The following is a 13,792-nucleotide window of genomic DNA, read 5'->3' on the forward strand; positions in this document are numbered from 1 at the left end:
TCAGGTTTTAATTTTTGCCCTTACGTTCAAATATACATGCAAACAAAACAAGCATTTAAAAAAAAAAAAAAAAAAAACTTTCCCCATCAGTAACAGCCCAATCACTCAGTTTCAAATTGTGCAACAAAAAAACAGCTCGAAGCAAGTGAAAAAACCCATTTACATCCAGTTTGTTCAGTAAGTTAATCAAGAACATTTCCATCTGCTTTAAGGCAGTAACAGTCATCTGTGGGAAATGATAAAGTTACCATTTAAATGCAAAATAAGTGTTCCTGAAAAAATATCAAGCAGCTTCTGATCGACTCAGAAATGGCATTTTGTGTTTTAGTGAACCGTAATCAGGCCTTCAGTGCCGTGTGAGTTTGTGCACATCTAGAAAACAGAACATGAGCAAGACATCAAGATGCAGAGTATTGGGACCATTAGAAGAAAATAAATGGTCATGGTGGAGTAAATTTCCACCTAAAAACTAAAAGGTGAGATTAATATATTTACAAGAAAAAAAACCTGTTCTGATAAGATGTAAATTTGCAAGAAGGCATACATTTTATCTTCTTTTGACATTGTAAAGCCAAAAATTTGTAAAGAAGAAAACAAAAATAATTTCTCTGAGATCATAAAGTGGGACATTTGCAATAAAAATACTTAAGCAGTAAAATTTGGACCAGAGATGCTCTTGATTCAGAAGAAAAACTCAGGTACAACTCATTCTTAGAAGACTTCTTATATTTTTTTATCTGATTTTATCTGAGATTTCACCTGGTAAAATTCAGATTTTTTTCCTACACATTTGACTTCATAATGTCACAATATTCAAGTTTTAACATAAATTATTGGCTGTCAGAGTGGAAAATTAAAATTTTATTCCTAAATATTTACAACTTTCCACGTTTTTTTCTTGTAAATTGGTGAGTAATTAGGCAGATATTTACTCCTCCATGCCCACTTTTTCACAACAGCCCTGATACTGTTAGCTTTAAATTTGTCTGTGAATAAAAACTTCCTTTTAAATTACAGTGGAAACAATTTAAAAGGAGATCAATGACATAACAAATCCCATCCTCAGTGAAGAGTTTCTCCATCCAGTCCACTGCTTGTTGAGTCCTTGGCTGTCAGAAGTCCCAGTCGTCCACCTCCAGGTGGCTCAGGCCAGACTCCAGACTCGCCAGTCCAGAAACGGAGTCCTGCGGCCCGGAGCTCTCGAAGCAAGTGATGGGCGACACCGGCTGCAGCAGCTCAGGCAGCGCCTCCGTCGGCCGACGTTTGATCTGAAAAGACAAACATGATGCCAGATAAAGGGGAAAGGAGAAGCTTTTTTTATTGTCATAAAAGAAATTAAGTCTCAAGTGCAGCTGGAAAGATGTTTTTCCAATACAAAAAGTAGGGTTGAAATGACTAATCGTGATTGATTACTGAAATAATCGTCAAATAATGTAGTAATTGATTAATCGTTAACTGGAGTTGTCAGTTTTAAAAGGAAAAGTTAATTTGCTGAAAGAACATAGAGCAGAAATTAAGCCAAAACTGTACAAAACATTCATTTTGCATTTAATATAAAAAAAAAGGAAATATGTTGAACCCAGATCTCCCCAAGTAGCTTCGTTTGATTCACCAGGTTCAAATTCTATAAAATTCCTATTAAGCTCCTTATTATCCTTTAAATTAATCCAAAAAACACGACCAACAGGTTAGCCCTGACTGTATTCTTATCATTTGCTACACATAGTCAAGTTATTGCATTTTAGGTAAAATGTTCATTTTCTTACTTTAAAAAGAGGAATTGAATTATTTGTTTATTTGCTTTTAAAAAATGTTCTAAACTTGTGTAAAAATTGCTTAGGTGGTTAAATGAAAAATCTGCAGTATGTGCCAATTTATTTAACAGAAATTGTCCAGAATAATCAATTACTATAATAATCGTTAGTTGCAGCCCTTGTAAGAAAGTAAGAAAAAACTTATTTAAAAGAAAACATGCCTGATTTCATACATTTTAAGCTAAACTAAAAACCACACACCTGTTTGAAGAAAGGATGTCCAGTAAGAGTGGCAGCAGATGGTCTGCAACAAAAAGTAAAACTTTAGAAAAACGCCTTTCGTGTTTTTAGTAACATCATACGCAGCATGAATCAGATTTCACCAACCTGTTTTCCGGGTCTCGCTGCAGACACAGCTCTACAAAGTTATGAAACTGGGGGGAAAATGTGCGGTTGTACGGATGTCCTCCGGAGGATGAAGACGGCTCTCCGTTTGAGTGCCGGGGCCCTCCGGCTCTCGGGCCCTCGCAGATCCCCGAGTCGGCAGCGGAGCGGGACGGCTTGAGCGACAGCTCCTCCGGGGGAATCGTGGTGGTATCCAGCAAGCAAGGCACGGTTCCGTTCAGCTTCTCCAGAAGCATCTGCAAGAAAATAAGAAATGTAGGTCATTTTGTTAAAACCCAAAGTCAGTCCTTTCTGAAAGTATTTACACCCTTCGAATTTTTTACAACAACCACAAACCTCAATGGTAAATGGACTGAACTTTTTCCAGTCATTTTGACCTCTCAAAACGCTTTACACTGCGGGTCACGCCCCCAACTCAACTTTTATACTCTTAAGTGAAAATGGCTGTAAACGGATGTGCAGTTTTACAGCTGTACATCTTTGAAAAGCAGAAGTGGAGCCTCCCACACAACCTACAGGAATACAGAAAATGGTTTCTGGATGGTAAGTCAACAACCAAACACTTCTTTTCCAGCAGCAACTGTACAGTGGCGGTGAAACCAGCTGACCAAATGTGCTGGAATTCTGCTTGGGTTGCTAGGTAACGGGGATGGGCTTGTTTGAGGTTGCTAGGTAATGGCACACTATTGGAAGTATAAAAATGTAAATTTTGTCCCATTTAATAGATAAATTCAGAACTACAGCCGAGTAACTGGGATTCTTTTCATGTTTCTTTACTTGAATTCAAGCATTTTTTATGTGTTTCTGAGGATTTGCTGCACCTCTAAGGCCCTTGAGTGGCTTTCTTTTGATTAACAGGATGTGACGCGTCAAAATGGCTGAAGTAGCTTTGAGTTTCTGCTCACCTGTGTAGCTGGCATGTCTTTGAACGGCACGTGTCCATTGGCTAATTCACAGGCCGTGATGCCAAGGCTATAGATGTCTGATCGAAAGTCGTATCCCTGCAGATTCTGGGGAAAACAATTAAAATATGTTTACTGATAGGACAGACACACAGGGTTACGGTACGGTTTGATGCTCCGTACCTGCTGTAGCACTTCAGGGCTCAGCCAAGGCAGCACCTTCACACTGTACTGAGGGAAGTCATGAACCATTTTGGCCCTTTGGCCGTTACGGATGAGGCTGAAAATACTCCGCAGACCAGACATGCAGACCTGTCCGTCTGCAGATATCAAAACATGGCTGGCCTTCACACTTCTATGGGCAAAACGATAAAAAAAAACCCGCCATCAGTCAAATCCAAATGCATGGTTTAACTAATACCATCTTCTTCATCAGACTGTCTTGGGAAAACAGTGTCTTCAGTCAGAGGCTTCTTCTGATTCACTGTAATACAGACTGCTACAGGAGGTCTTAATCAGCCATCACTATCTACCAAAACTCTATGAAGAATCTGAAACAAAATGATAATTTACCTTTGGGATCCATGAAGTAATTTTGAATTTGAACTGAATTTAATTTCACTACTACAATCTGAATTATATTATGTGGTCAGATATCAAATAAAACTTTCCACATATGTAACTTGTCCAAAACGTTATAAAAACAAACAGGTAGGCCTGTCTTGATAATACATTTAGCTGGATGATAAATTATCACAATAATTATTGCAATAAAATGATCACATTGTTTTTGGACTAATTTACTGGGTCTGGCATAACAATGCAAATTTGCCATCTCCAAGACCAATAAAACAATCCACACTGGAACTGGAAGATATTTAAATATTCAAAATAAAACACAACTAAAAATGATCAATAAAACAGAGAAATTTTTTTACCAAAATCATAAATAAAATGATTATAAAGTCTCTGTATACAAAATTGTCCTTTAAATAAAACAATCAGAGGGAAATTATTGAGCTCATTTTAATTCATCATGCAATAATTAACATATTATCACAACAGACTAACAAGACAAGCAGAGAGAAATATTGAGAATAAAATACAATCAAAACTAGCTAAGAATATTAATAACATAAAGAAAATAAAGTAAAAACAGTTTTTAGAACAGTTATGTAGGTTCACACAAAAAGTTCTTAAAGTGTTTAAAATAATATGTAAATAAATAAGGTTAACAATAACAACAATAACAAAATATAGTACAAGATGATAACAGAAAATGCAGTGCGGTTTCCAGAGATAGGCTCATCTTTTTCACATATATCAGTTAATCTTACCTGTGTACATATCCCATGTGATGGATGTATTCAAGAGCTTTTAGCATGCCGAGCAGAATGTACGCAATGGTGAGTTCACTCATCCCATCCGAAAAGTGAGTGCAGATGAGATCTCTAGCTGAACCTGCAACATAAAATAATAATAAAGATAAGAAAATCTCCTGTGTTAGATTTAACAGGGGAAGACGTTTCGAGTGTTTCTGTTTGGTACCATAAGCCATGAACGGTGTGATGACCCAAAGCTCGTTTTCTGCTATAAAGACGCTTCTGTACGGCAGAATGCTGGGGTGATGAAACAACTTTGACACATGTAGCTCACCCTTGTGTAAAGAGCAAAGAAAAGTCTTAGAAATGAGCAGGGAAAATTATATTAGACAGAAAAAAAAAAAAACTTCCCTGCAAAAATACCAAATCGTACCAAGTATTTTTTGTCTGGTTTCTAGTGCAAATATCTTATTATACTTGAGATAAAACAAAGCTAACATACAGAAAAGATAAAGGAGTTTGTTTCAAGTGTATAATTTCTTAATATTGATCAAAAAAGTTCTAGTTCCACTGGAAGATAATTTCACCTACAACATGGGAGAATTGTCTTGCTATATAAGTGAAATAATCTGCCAATGGAACTAGAACTGGGTTGCTAGGTAACGGCGTGGCCTTTGCTGGGGTTGCTAGGTAACGGCACCAGTGGAACTAGAACTTTTTCACCAATATTATCGAATTATTGCATTAAAACAAGCTCTAATGTCTTGTTTAAAATGCACTTAAAATAAGATATTTGTTCTAGAAACTGGACAAAAATACTCAGTAAGATTTTTGAAGGGCTGACAAAACTGTAGAGCGCTGTGAAAGTCTAAATGCCACCTTTTGGGGTTTTTTCCCCCTCACATTTAAATGTTTTCAAATCATCCAACAAATTTTTAAATCAGACAACTTGTAACATATGTAACATAGGTAGTTTTTAAATCGATAAACTGAAGTAATAAGGGGAAAAAGTAGTCCAGACCAACATGATTCTGTGTGAAAATATAAATTAACCATTTCACTAGCTACCAAAATCCTGTAAAATTAAGATGTTATTTAAATTTAACTCGTCTAACAATATAAAGTAAGCTAAATAATTATGTTTTGGACAATTTTTTCAAATTAAACATAAAAATGTAATTAAAAAATATTTCTTTTGTGTTAAACTTTGATGATCTGCAACGTTTAAGTGAAGAAATCTGTAAGGAGGCATGCATTTTTTTATACCACAGTAGCTGAGATAATAATTCCCAATAAATCACAGCGTTAGAAATCATTCTTAAACAGAAGGAGACCTGCAGGTAGGTGACCATATCGTTGGTGCACGACTCCAAGTCGATTCGACGAATGGCCACATGCTCTCCAGTGGGTTTGTAACGAGCCAGATTCACAGTCATCAGGTCGTCCAAGCCTTTTCCTAACAACCAAAAATATGCTTCACTTTAAAAATAGGATACAAACTTATCTGAGTTCAACGTTTACCTACACAGCTCCATGTACAGGTATTAAAAACACAGAAAAAATCTACAAAACGGATAAAAACATTAACTTATACTCGTGAGGCACAAAGTAATTTGAAAATGTTTAAAACAAATGTTTTATCTGGTTATATCACAACTTTACTCTGGTAATCTTCTGACTTTATTCTTGTTGTGTTATAACTTTGTTCTTGTAATTAAAAACAAAACCAAAATCCTAGTTTGACCTTAATATTCTGTCGTACAGTTGACCTGAATTCAAAGTCCAAATAAACAGAAACTATGAAACATATTTGTCAAACAAAATGGCCGCCCTCGGTGTGCTGACATCAATTATTGCTATGGAAACAGAAGGAATTAATAGATGGGGGGGGGAATCAAAATTTTTCAAATAAATGTATAATAATGTTAATAATGACAAATAAAAAATTTTTTGCCCAATATTATATATAAAACAGTTTGTTATTACAAATTAAACAAAACAAAAGCAGCAACAAGCTAGAATAGAATTAGAAAAGCAAACAAATGCATGACTCAATAGAAAATACTGCATGAATCAACAAAAAGTGATTTGGTTGTTTTTGTAGAGAAACTACCCATCAAAAATTTGTTGAAACTGTCCATGCTAAAACATAAAAAGTGCATAAATGTCAGCTTTTTTTGTTTTTTACCGATAACGGTGAGCAGCTCGTATGAGCCGCTGTCTGGCAGGAAGGAGCCCATCGTGTCTCGGCGTGGCAGCGAGCTCAAACTCTCCTCACTGTCCTCATGGGGCTGGAGCAGAAAAAACAAATCAACACGAAACTCTGATTTCAGCCTCATTCGTCTCAGATAAAACCCTTAAACCATCACAAAACAACAGAAAAGACCAATCTGTGGCACTACAGTGTTAGGCAGACAGACAGCACTAGTGGGTTTAAAACATTAGTAACAACATCCATCATATCCAGTGAGTACAAGCCTGACTTAAAGGTCAAATAATTAAAAATATAATAACAGTTCCACTTTAAGGTCTAGAGTGTTTCACTGTCAAAGCTTGGAAATAAACTCAGAAGCAGTATCTCCTTTTAACGAGATTTAAATGTCATTAAAACCAAAATATATTCTCTTTTAGATAAAAAAAAAAGGTTGTAAAAGTAAAACATATTCTGGGATATTTAGAAGAAACAGGGTAAGAAGAAAGAGTCACGGCTAGTTACGTTAAGGATTTTTAACAAGCATATTTTTACTTCTTATTAAACGAGAAACCTTCTCGCTATAATGAGATGTAAAACTAATCTCAATTAAATGAGAACATTTCTCATTTTAGCAAATTCTAACCCTCATTTGAGTGAGATGAATTATCATTCTAACAAGAAATGTTATAATTTTAAAGAGAAATTTTTGTCTCGTTAAAACAATGAATCTCATTATAACGAGGTTTTCTCGTTTTCAACAAGAACTTCTCATTAAACTGAGAAAGCCTTCTCAGTTTGAATCAACCTAAACTTACCCATATTTTTATAAGTTTTCAATCTCGTTATAACTAAAATATTTTTTTGTTTCAACAAGAAACTCTCGTTAAATTGATAATTTTTTATTTTAAACGTTTTGCATCTCCTGTTAACGAGAAACGATCATTTTAATGAGAAACCTTCTCGTTATAACCTTCTCGTTATTTTAGAAAGCTAAAATGAGAAAACTCATTTTAGCTTTCTAATTAAAATGAGAATGGTTTTAATTCTTTAATGACAAACTTCATCGCATTGAACACGTTCTCGTTAGAACGAGGAGCAAAACTCATTAAAATGAAAAACTTTTGTTTTAAACAAGCCTTTCATCTCTTTTTAGCAACAAAACGCTCACTTTTTAACGTTGAACTTTCTCGTTAAAACAAAATGCGGCACCTGAATTTGTTTCCAAACTGTGGCAGTGAAATGCTTCCATAAGGATCTGTGGCCACAGTAAGCTAACGTATTTGTGAACCACCGCTAACAGAACAGCAGCATGTAAACATTTCCACATTCTTGGCAGTGAGGACTCCTGATTTCCATCAAGTTATCGCTTTTGAAAAATGATGGAAATTAACCGACTGCAGCAGTGAGCTGGTGAGGCGGATGAAGGCTAATGTATGACTTCATTTTAAAATAAAAATGCACATTTAGCCTCTGTAAATATCTACACAGATAAAACCAGAGACTGTTTCCATAAACAGAAAGTTAAATGGTAAAGCTTTACGCACCCAGGAAGCACAAATTAAAACCGTCTAAGCAGGAAAATCGAGCATGCTCTGGCAGCCATGGTTTAAAGAAACCTTTGTAAATATTTCATGTTCGGTTGAAACGATTAATCGGAGTAATCATGATTAATCGATTATTGAAATAAACTAATTTAGTAACTGATTAGTCAGTAATTAGAGTATGCAGACTCAAAAAAGGCCACTTCCTGACAAAACAACATGCTCAAAAATGCAACTAAGCCTAAGATGGACAAAAAAAATATTAAAGCTGAAACAAATAATCAGATTAATCATGATTAATTGATTATTAAAAGAATTGTCAACTAATTTAGTAATTGATTAATTGTTAACTGAAGAATTCAGACTCAAAATAAACTGCTGAAAGAACATCATACTCAAAACAGTAATTATGTCAAAAATGCACAAAAGAATTTAAGGGATGAAATGATTAATCATGATTAATCAGTTTTTGAAATAATTGTCATCTGATTTGGTAATAGATTAATCATTAACTAGAGAATACAAACTTAAAAAGGCCAACTGCCAGAAGAAAAATAAAGCCAGAACTTTATTTAAGCCAAAATTTCACAAAACATTAACATTTTGCATTTAAGGTAAAAGAAAAAAACAATCTATAAATCAGTTCTACTAAAAACTCCTCAAGTGTCCGTTTTAGCTTCACCTAGTTCAAATTCTGTAAAAAAATCTTTTAAACACTTTTTTCTATCCATTTATTAATCTGTTTTTCACATGTTGATGTTAGATGTGGTTTTTTTAGCTGCATCTTGTGCTGCAAATAATCAAGCGTTCGATGAAGGAATGCTATTATCACATTTTCTTATTTTAAATAGCAACTGAATTATTTGTTTATTTGCATATTTTAATGAATTTCTAATATTGTATTTAAAAACTGAAATATCTGCAGAATGTGGTAGTTTTTCCATCTGATTAATTGATTAATCGATTGAATAATCTATTACTAAAATAATCTTTGGTTGCGGCTTTAGTTTTCTGATCAAATGGAGAACCGAACAGTGATCAGACCCAAAGTGGACGGCAAAGAACTTCAACATCTGAACTCCATACAGACAGAGAAAACTTCACAGCACAGGTTCTTTACACAATGAGCTTGGACTTTCAGTCTGTAACACGTTAAAACACAAATTACTCAGGATTTTTCTATTTTAAAAGGCTTCACATGAAAAGTATTAAATCTGTGAGGAAAAACAATAAACTCTGCAACAAAAGCTCTCGTTTGTGAGGTGTAAAAAAAAACCATCTATAAAACAGGCATGTGCAGCATGAACTGGACACACGTGCATACAAACATGTCCAAAGCCTGGAGAGATCATGAATCCCTCGAAATGTAAATCTCTGTGCGCACATACGTACTGTATCAGTGCATGCACGCACATACACAAAGGCAACATGGAGAATGAGGATGATGATGATGATGATGCAGTGACAGGAGTACCGCACTTACTTTCCTGTGTGAGAATCCCTGAGCTTGCTCTGGGGTAGAGAAACCATGTCAATGACACAAATACGTGAAACACAAAGAAAACAAGAGAAGGATCTCTGTTCACAGGAGGGTTTTGGTTTTTCAGCTGCCAAGCACAGCCGTTGCATGATGGAGATCTGACTGAAGGAGTTTCCTGCTTCACAAAATAAAAAAATCCACCCTAATTACAGATATTACAGTTTCAGTCAGAATTTTACATAAACTCATCATGAGCATAAATGTCATAGTAATTTGGGGATTTTATCTGTTTTTTTCCCCCCAGGACAGGATGATTTTACAACAACAGCAAAGAGTTGGGTGAACAAGATTTAATTTTTGGTGGATGTTCAAAAATAATCCCAACAGAGTCAAAATTAAACATATATTATGGCCGAACGATGAGGCTTAAAACTAAAATCAGATTTTTTCATAAAAGATGTTTTTAGCTTTCTTTTCTAAAAATGACAGAAAATATTTCAAAAAGTGGCTTTTATTTCAGTTATTATTTCTGTGAGTTGCATAATGGACCATTAGTTGTTTTCTTTAATTACAACAACATAGTCATAATATTTACAATAATTTTACCAGAAAAAACATTTTAAAAATACTCAGAAAAACTTGTTTTAATTAGTTCTTTCAAAATAAACAGTTATTTGCACAATTTCTAAGTCCTGCTGCTGATAACAATTTGATACTGATGTGTTAAAAGTTAAATATTTCTATTAAGTATAATTTGTGAAATTTATACCAGAGTATAACTTCACAAGATGCTCAACATTCCTCATTTTACGTCTTTATTTTTCTCAGAAATCTTTACTCTCGTAATTAGAAATTAAAAAAAAAAAATCAGTGTGTAAGGCTGACTGGAATTCAAAGTGCAAAAATAAACAGAAGCTGTAAAACAAGATGGCCGCTTTGGAAATCCAAGGAGTAAAATAATGGAAAAAAATTATTTTTCTTCTAAAAAATTAAATCTTCAAAAACAGGAAACTTCAATTAAACTATGAATTTAATTTATTACCCATCTGTGTTTTTCTGGCCGATTATTTGATATTAACACAATCTCTTCTTTTAAGCTCAGTGCGTAATTTTTAAAAGGTTGGGCTTTTCTAGAGACGACCTGTTTTGAGACGTCAGACCTGCAGACAGCCGTCTGGCGTTTAACTTCCAACGTTAGTGCCTTTGCTGCATGTCTGCGTTTCTCCCCCACTTATCTCTTCACTTCTTTCCTGTCTGCACTGCTGTGAATTCAGGCCACAAGAGCCACAAAAATACTCAGAAAGTAAAAGTGCTGGTTTCACATCTTTTTTTAAACTCAACATCATTGAAAGTTTGTTTGAAAGTCTGATCTGCCGCAGGAAACGCAGCACTGAAAAATAACTTGACCGATTACACATAGAGTCGAGACATGTGGTTCAGGTGCAGCTTCCTGAGCAACATACAGCAAATCAATAACAAAATGTATGGATTTCAAAATGTATGGATTTCAAAATTCACTTTTACACGCTGCAAAATCATTTCATCCTGGGAGAAAAACAGCTCAAATGTATCAATAGAAGAATTAGGAAAACAATAATGTTGGTGAATGTTACACTAATTCAATATTTCCATTCCAACAACAAAGTTTATTTAAAAAACAGTTTTTTTCTGGCTTACATTTGCTATTTTAGCAGTGAAGTAACTTGTAGTTTCTACTTTTTAAATCTGCTTTTCGAACAACTTCTCAATTATTCAACATCTGAGCAAAATTAATGCTGCATACAATCAAACTGCGACGACGATTCATTTGAAATGCACAGTGTAGAGATAATCAGTAACAGCAGAAAATGACTGATATTCATGCTCATATCGATTAAATCTAAAATTCTGACAGGAACTTTATGTAAGGCAATGGGAATCGTGTGCAGCCAAAACAAATGACCAATTTGTACAAACATGCACAAATGCTGAAAGACGCAATCAAATGAAAATGAGGTAAAGTTGCAGTGAAATAAATCCAATCCAGCAATTTTGCATAACAAATATAGTTTTTTAAAAACTGAAAAAATATTCATATTTGCACAACGTTTGATCTACGTCGACCCTTTAAAAATTTACTGTCAATTTCCATCAAAACCACTAATGTCAGTGCCGTCAAGCAGAGCTTATATGTTTAAGGTACATGAAAACATTTTGAAAAAATAATGCAACTGTTTAGAGTATTTATACTTTTTAAAAATACAAAGATATTGGTTCTGATTTAGTGCTATTATTGAATAAAAATGTCTCTTCTTCCACTTTCATTGCGGTTTTCCTGTCCTGTCAGCTTTGTTTGAAAAGAAAATCAAATTCTTCTGAAAATTATTATTTTGTATATTTTATAGACTTGAATAGTGTCAATAAATAAATAAATAAAAAACACAAAATGTTTTCTTTTCTTCTATGATGACAGTTTCACTTAAACAAGTGAATACTGGCAGTTTCTATTTCTGAAACTTTTCTCGTTCTTAGATCAAATAAAAATGATTATTTAGATTTTTCAAACCAGTAAACCAATAAAAGCGTCCGCAGCACACATGAGAAGGTAATCAAAGGAATTTTTTTTGCATCATTTTCCTATAAAATGTTGACAAAAACTGAAAGAAATAAAAAAAGCTCAGACAAAACAATGAATAACAAATTTAGAATGATGTCTGGAAAGCAAAGCAAAGCAGGACCTGAGAGGAAACAACCTAAAGTAGTTTCTTAAAAAGTGTTTCACTTGAACCTCACCTCCAAATAACTCCAGATCCCGCAGGCTCTCCACACTCAGTTTCTCAGTTACCCAGCGCTGACAGATAGAAAAGGTTAATTTCAAGCATGAAAAAAAAAAGCAAAATGAAAGCAAGAAAAACGTCCACAGAAAGACAAAGAGAGAGTAATTAAGGCTGTTGACGGCAGTTGTTAATAATAAACAGCAAGCGTGCAAGAAAAATACAAATTTCCTGTAAAAACTCTACAAAAACTAAAGCAAAAAATACTCTAACAGACTTTATTTCACTTCAATTAGTTCAAAATTTCTATATGAGGTTTAATATTAACCTAGAAAAACAGGGTTGAAGACATGAATCAATCAATGGAAACACTTACAAGAAACGACATTGATCCTCCTGAGGTTGTTCTTACATGGGATGCTGAAATTAACTTCCTTTGTGAATATCTGTGAAAATAAAGGAACTATAATGAAAATAATGTTTCCTCCATCCTGTCATTGCAGCTTACCACAAGAACTGATATTCTTTAAAATTTAACTGAAAAATTGAATGCATCCTAATGCATCCCACATTTTAGCCTTTTGATTTGTGTTCTTTGTCCAAAAGCTGACATAATTAATAATATTTTAACTACATGTCATTTATTACTTATAATGTTGTGAGAATCTCAAACAGGTAAGAAAAAAATATTCAGTAATCGTCTTTATGACAGAACGAGAGCACCAAAAAATAGCATGTAAACAAAGTTAAAAAATGTTTAACGTTATGGTTCAAGTACCAGACTGAACTGAATTTAAACACAAAATGCAACAAAAAATAATCATCCTCTTAAAATGTCCTCGTACTTAGCTGTAAAAAATTTTTATTGAAATAAAAATGATTGCAAAGTCTTTTAAGGAAGACTTAAAGCATCAAGGACTATTGATTAGGTCCATTTTAAAAGACAAAAAGCAACCAGATAGGAAAATTGATTAAAAAATTTTTTTTGCACGTTGCAAAACCATCCAAATTCTCAATTTGCCCCGTCTGTTTTATTAAACCCTTCCAGCAAAACAAATTTAACTGGCAATACTGCTGAAATAACTATAAAATATAAGGGAAAATACGTACTCAGTGATAGCAAGCTAAGTGCAAATGCCACACTTAATGAAGAAAAACAGCTATTCTTTCAGAGAACAGCTTTGCTAATGTTGCTATTTAATGGTGAAGGGCGCATCAGCTAACAACAGTTAGCAAAAGCAGTTGTTTTAACTTACTGTAACCAATTTAAACGGCGTTATTTGACGCATAGCTACCTACCGCCGGCCAGTGAAGAGCAACACGACATCACTGTGGAAATAAAATATTTCTTAGTACCTTTATTTATCGGTCCATCCGCTCCTGCAGAATGTTTCCAGCAATCCCCCTCTCTACGCTTCTGGTCGACGTTACGCACCAACTA

The 13,792-nt window shown here is 34.2% G+C and overlaps 1 protein-coding gene across 2 annotated transcripts; it reads right to left on the reverse strand.

The window, feature by feature from the left end:
* Nucleotides 1-142: 142 nt before the first annotated feature.
* strada (STE20 related adaptor alpha) lies at nucleotides 143-13,791 on the reverse strand. Of its 2 annotated transcripts, XM_008416303.2 has the most exons (13): nucleotides 13,708-13,791; nucleotides 12,728-12,797; nucleotides 12,371-12,428; nucleotides 9,602-9,630; nucleotides 6,572-6,674; nucleotides 5,718-5,839; nucleotides 4,610-4,718; nucleotides 4,399-4,522; nucleotides 3,245-3,416; nucleotides 3,065-3,169; nucleotides 2,142-2,395; nucleotides 2,016-2,058; nucleotides 143-1,268 (listed from the first exon to the last, which is right to left on the reverse strand). In XM_008416303.2, exons 2-13 carry the CDS (start codon nucleotides 12,737-12,739, stop codon nucleotides 1,113-1,115), a joined length of 1,287 nt encoding a protein of 428 aa, XP_008414525.1. In that variant the 5' UTR covers nucleotides 12,740-12,797; nucleotides 13,708-13,791; the 3' UTR covers nucleotides 143-1,112. The 2 variants fall into 2 exon arrangements, with proteins under 2 accessions (XP_008414525.1, XP_017161734.1); XM_017306245.1 differs by lacking the exons at nucleotides 9,602-9,630; nucleotides 13,708-13,791 and having other exon boundaries at nucleotides 12,728-12,759.
* Between the last annotated feature and the right edge of the window lies 1 nt (nucleotide 13,792).

Source organism: Poecilia reticulata, linkage group LG8 (genome assembly GCF_000633615.1).
Source record: "Poecilia reticulata strain Guanapo linkage group LG8, Guppy_female_1.0+MT, whole genome shotgun sequence".
In the NCBI taxonomy this organism is placed as follows: domain Eukaryota; kingdom Metazoa; phylum Chordata; class Actinopteri; order Cyprinodontiformes; family Poeciliidae; genus Poecilia; species Poecilia reticulata.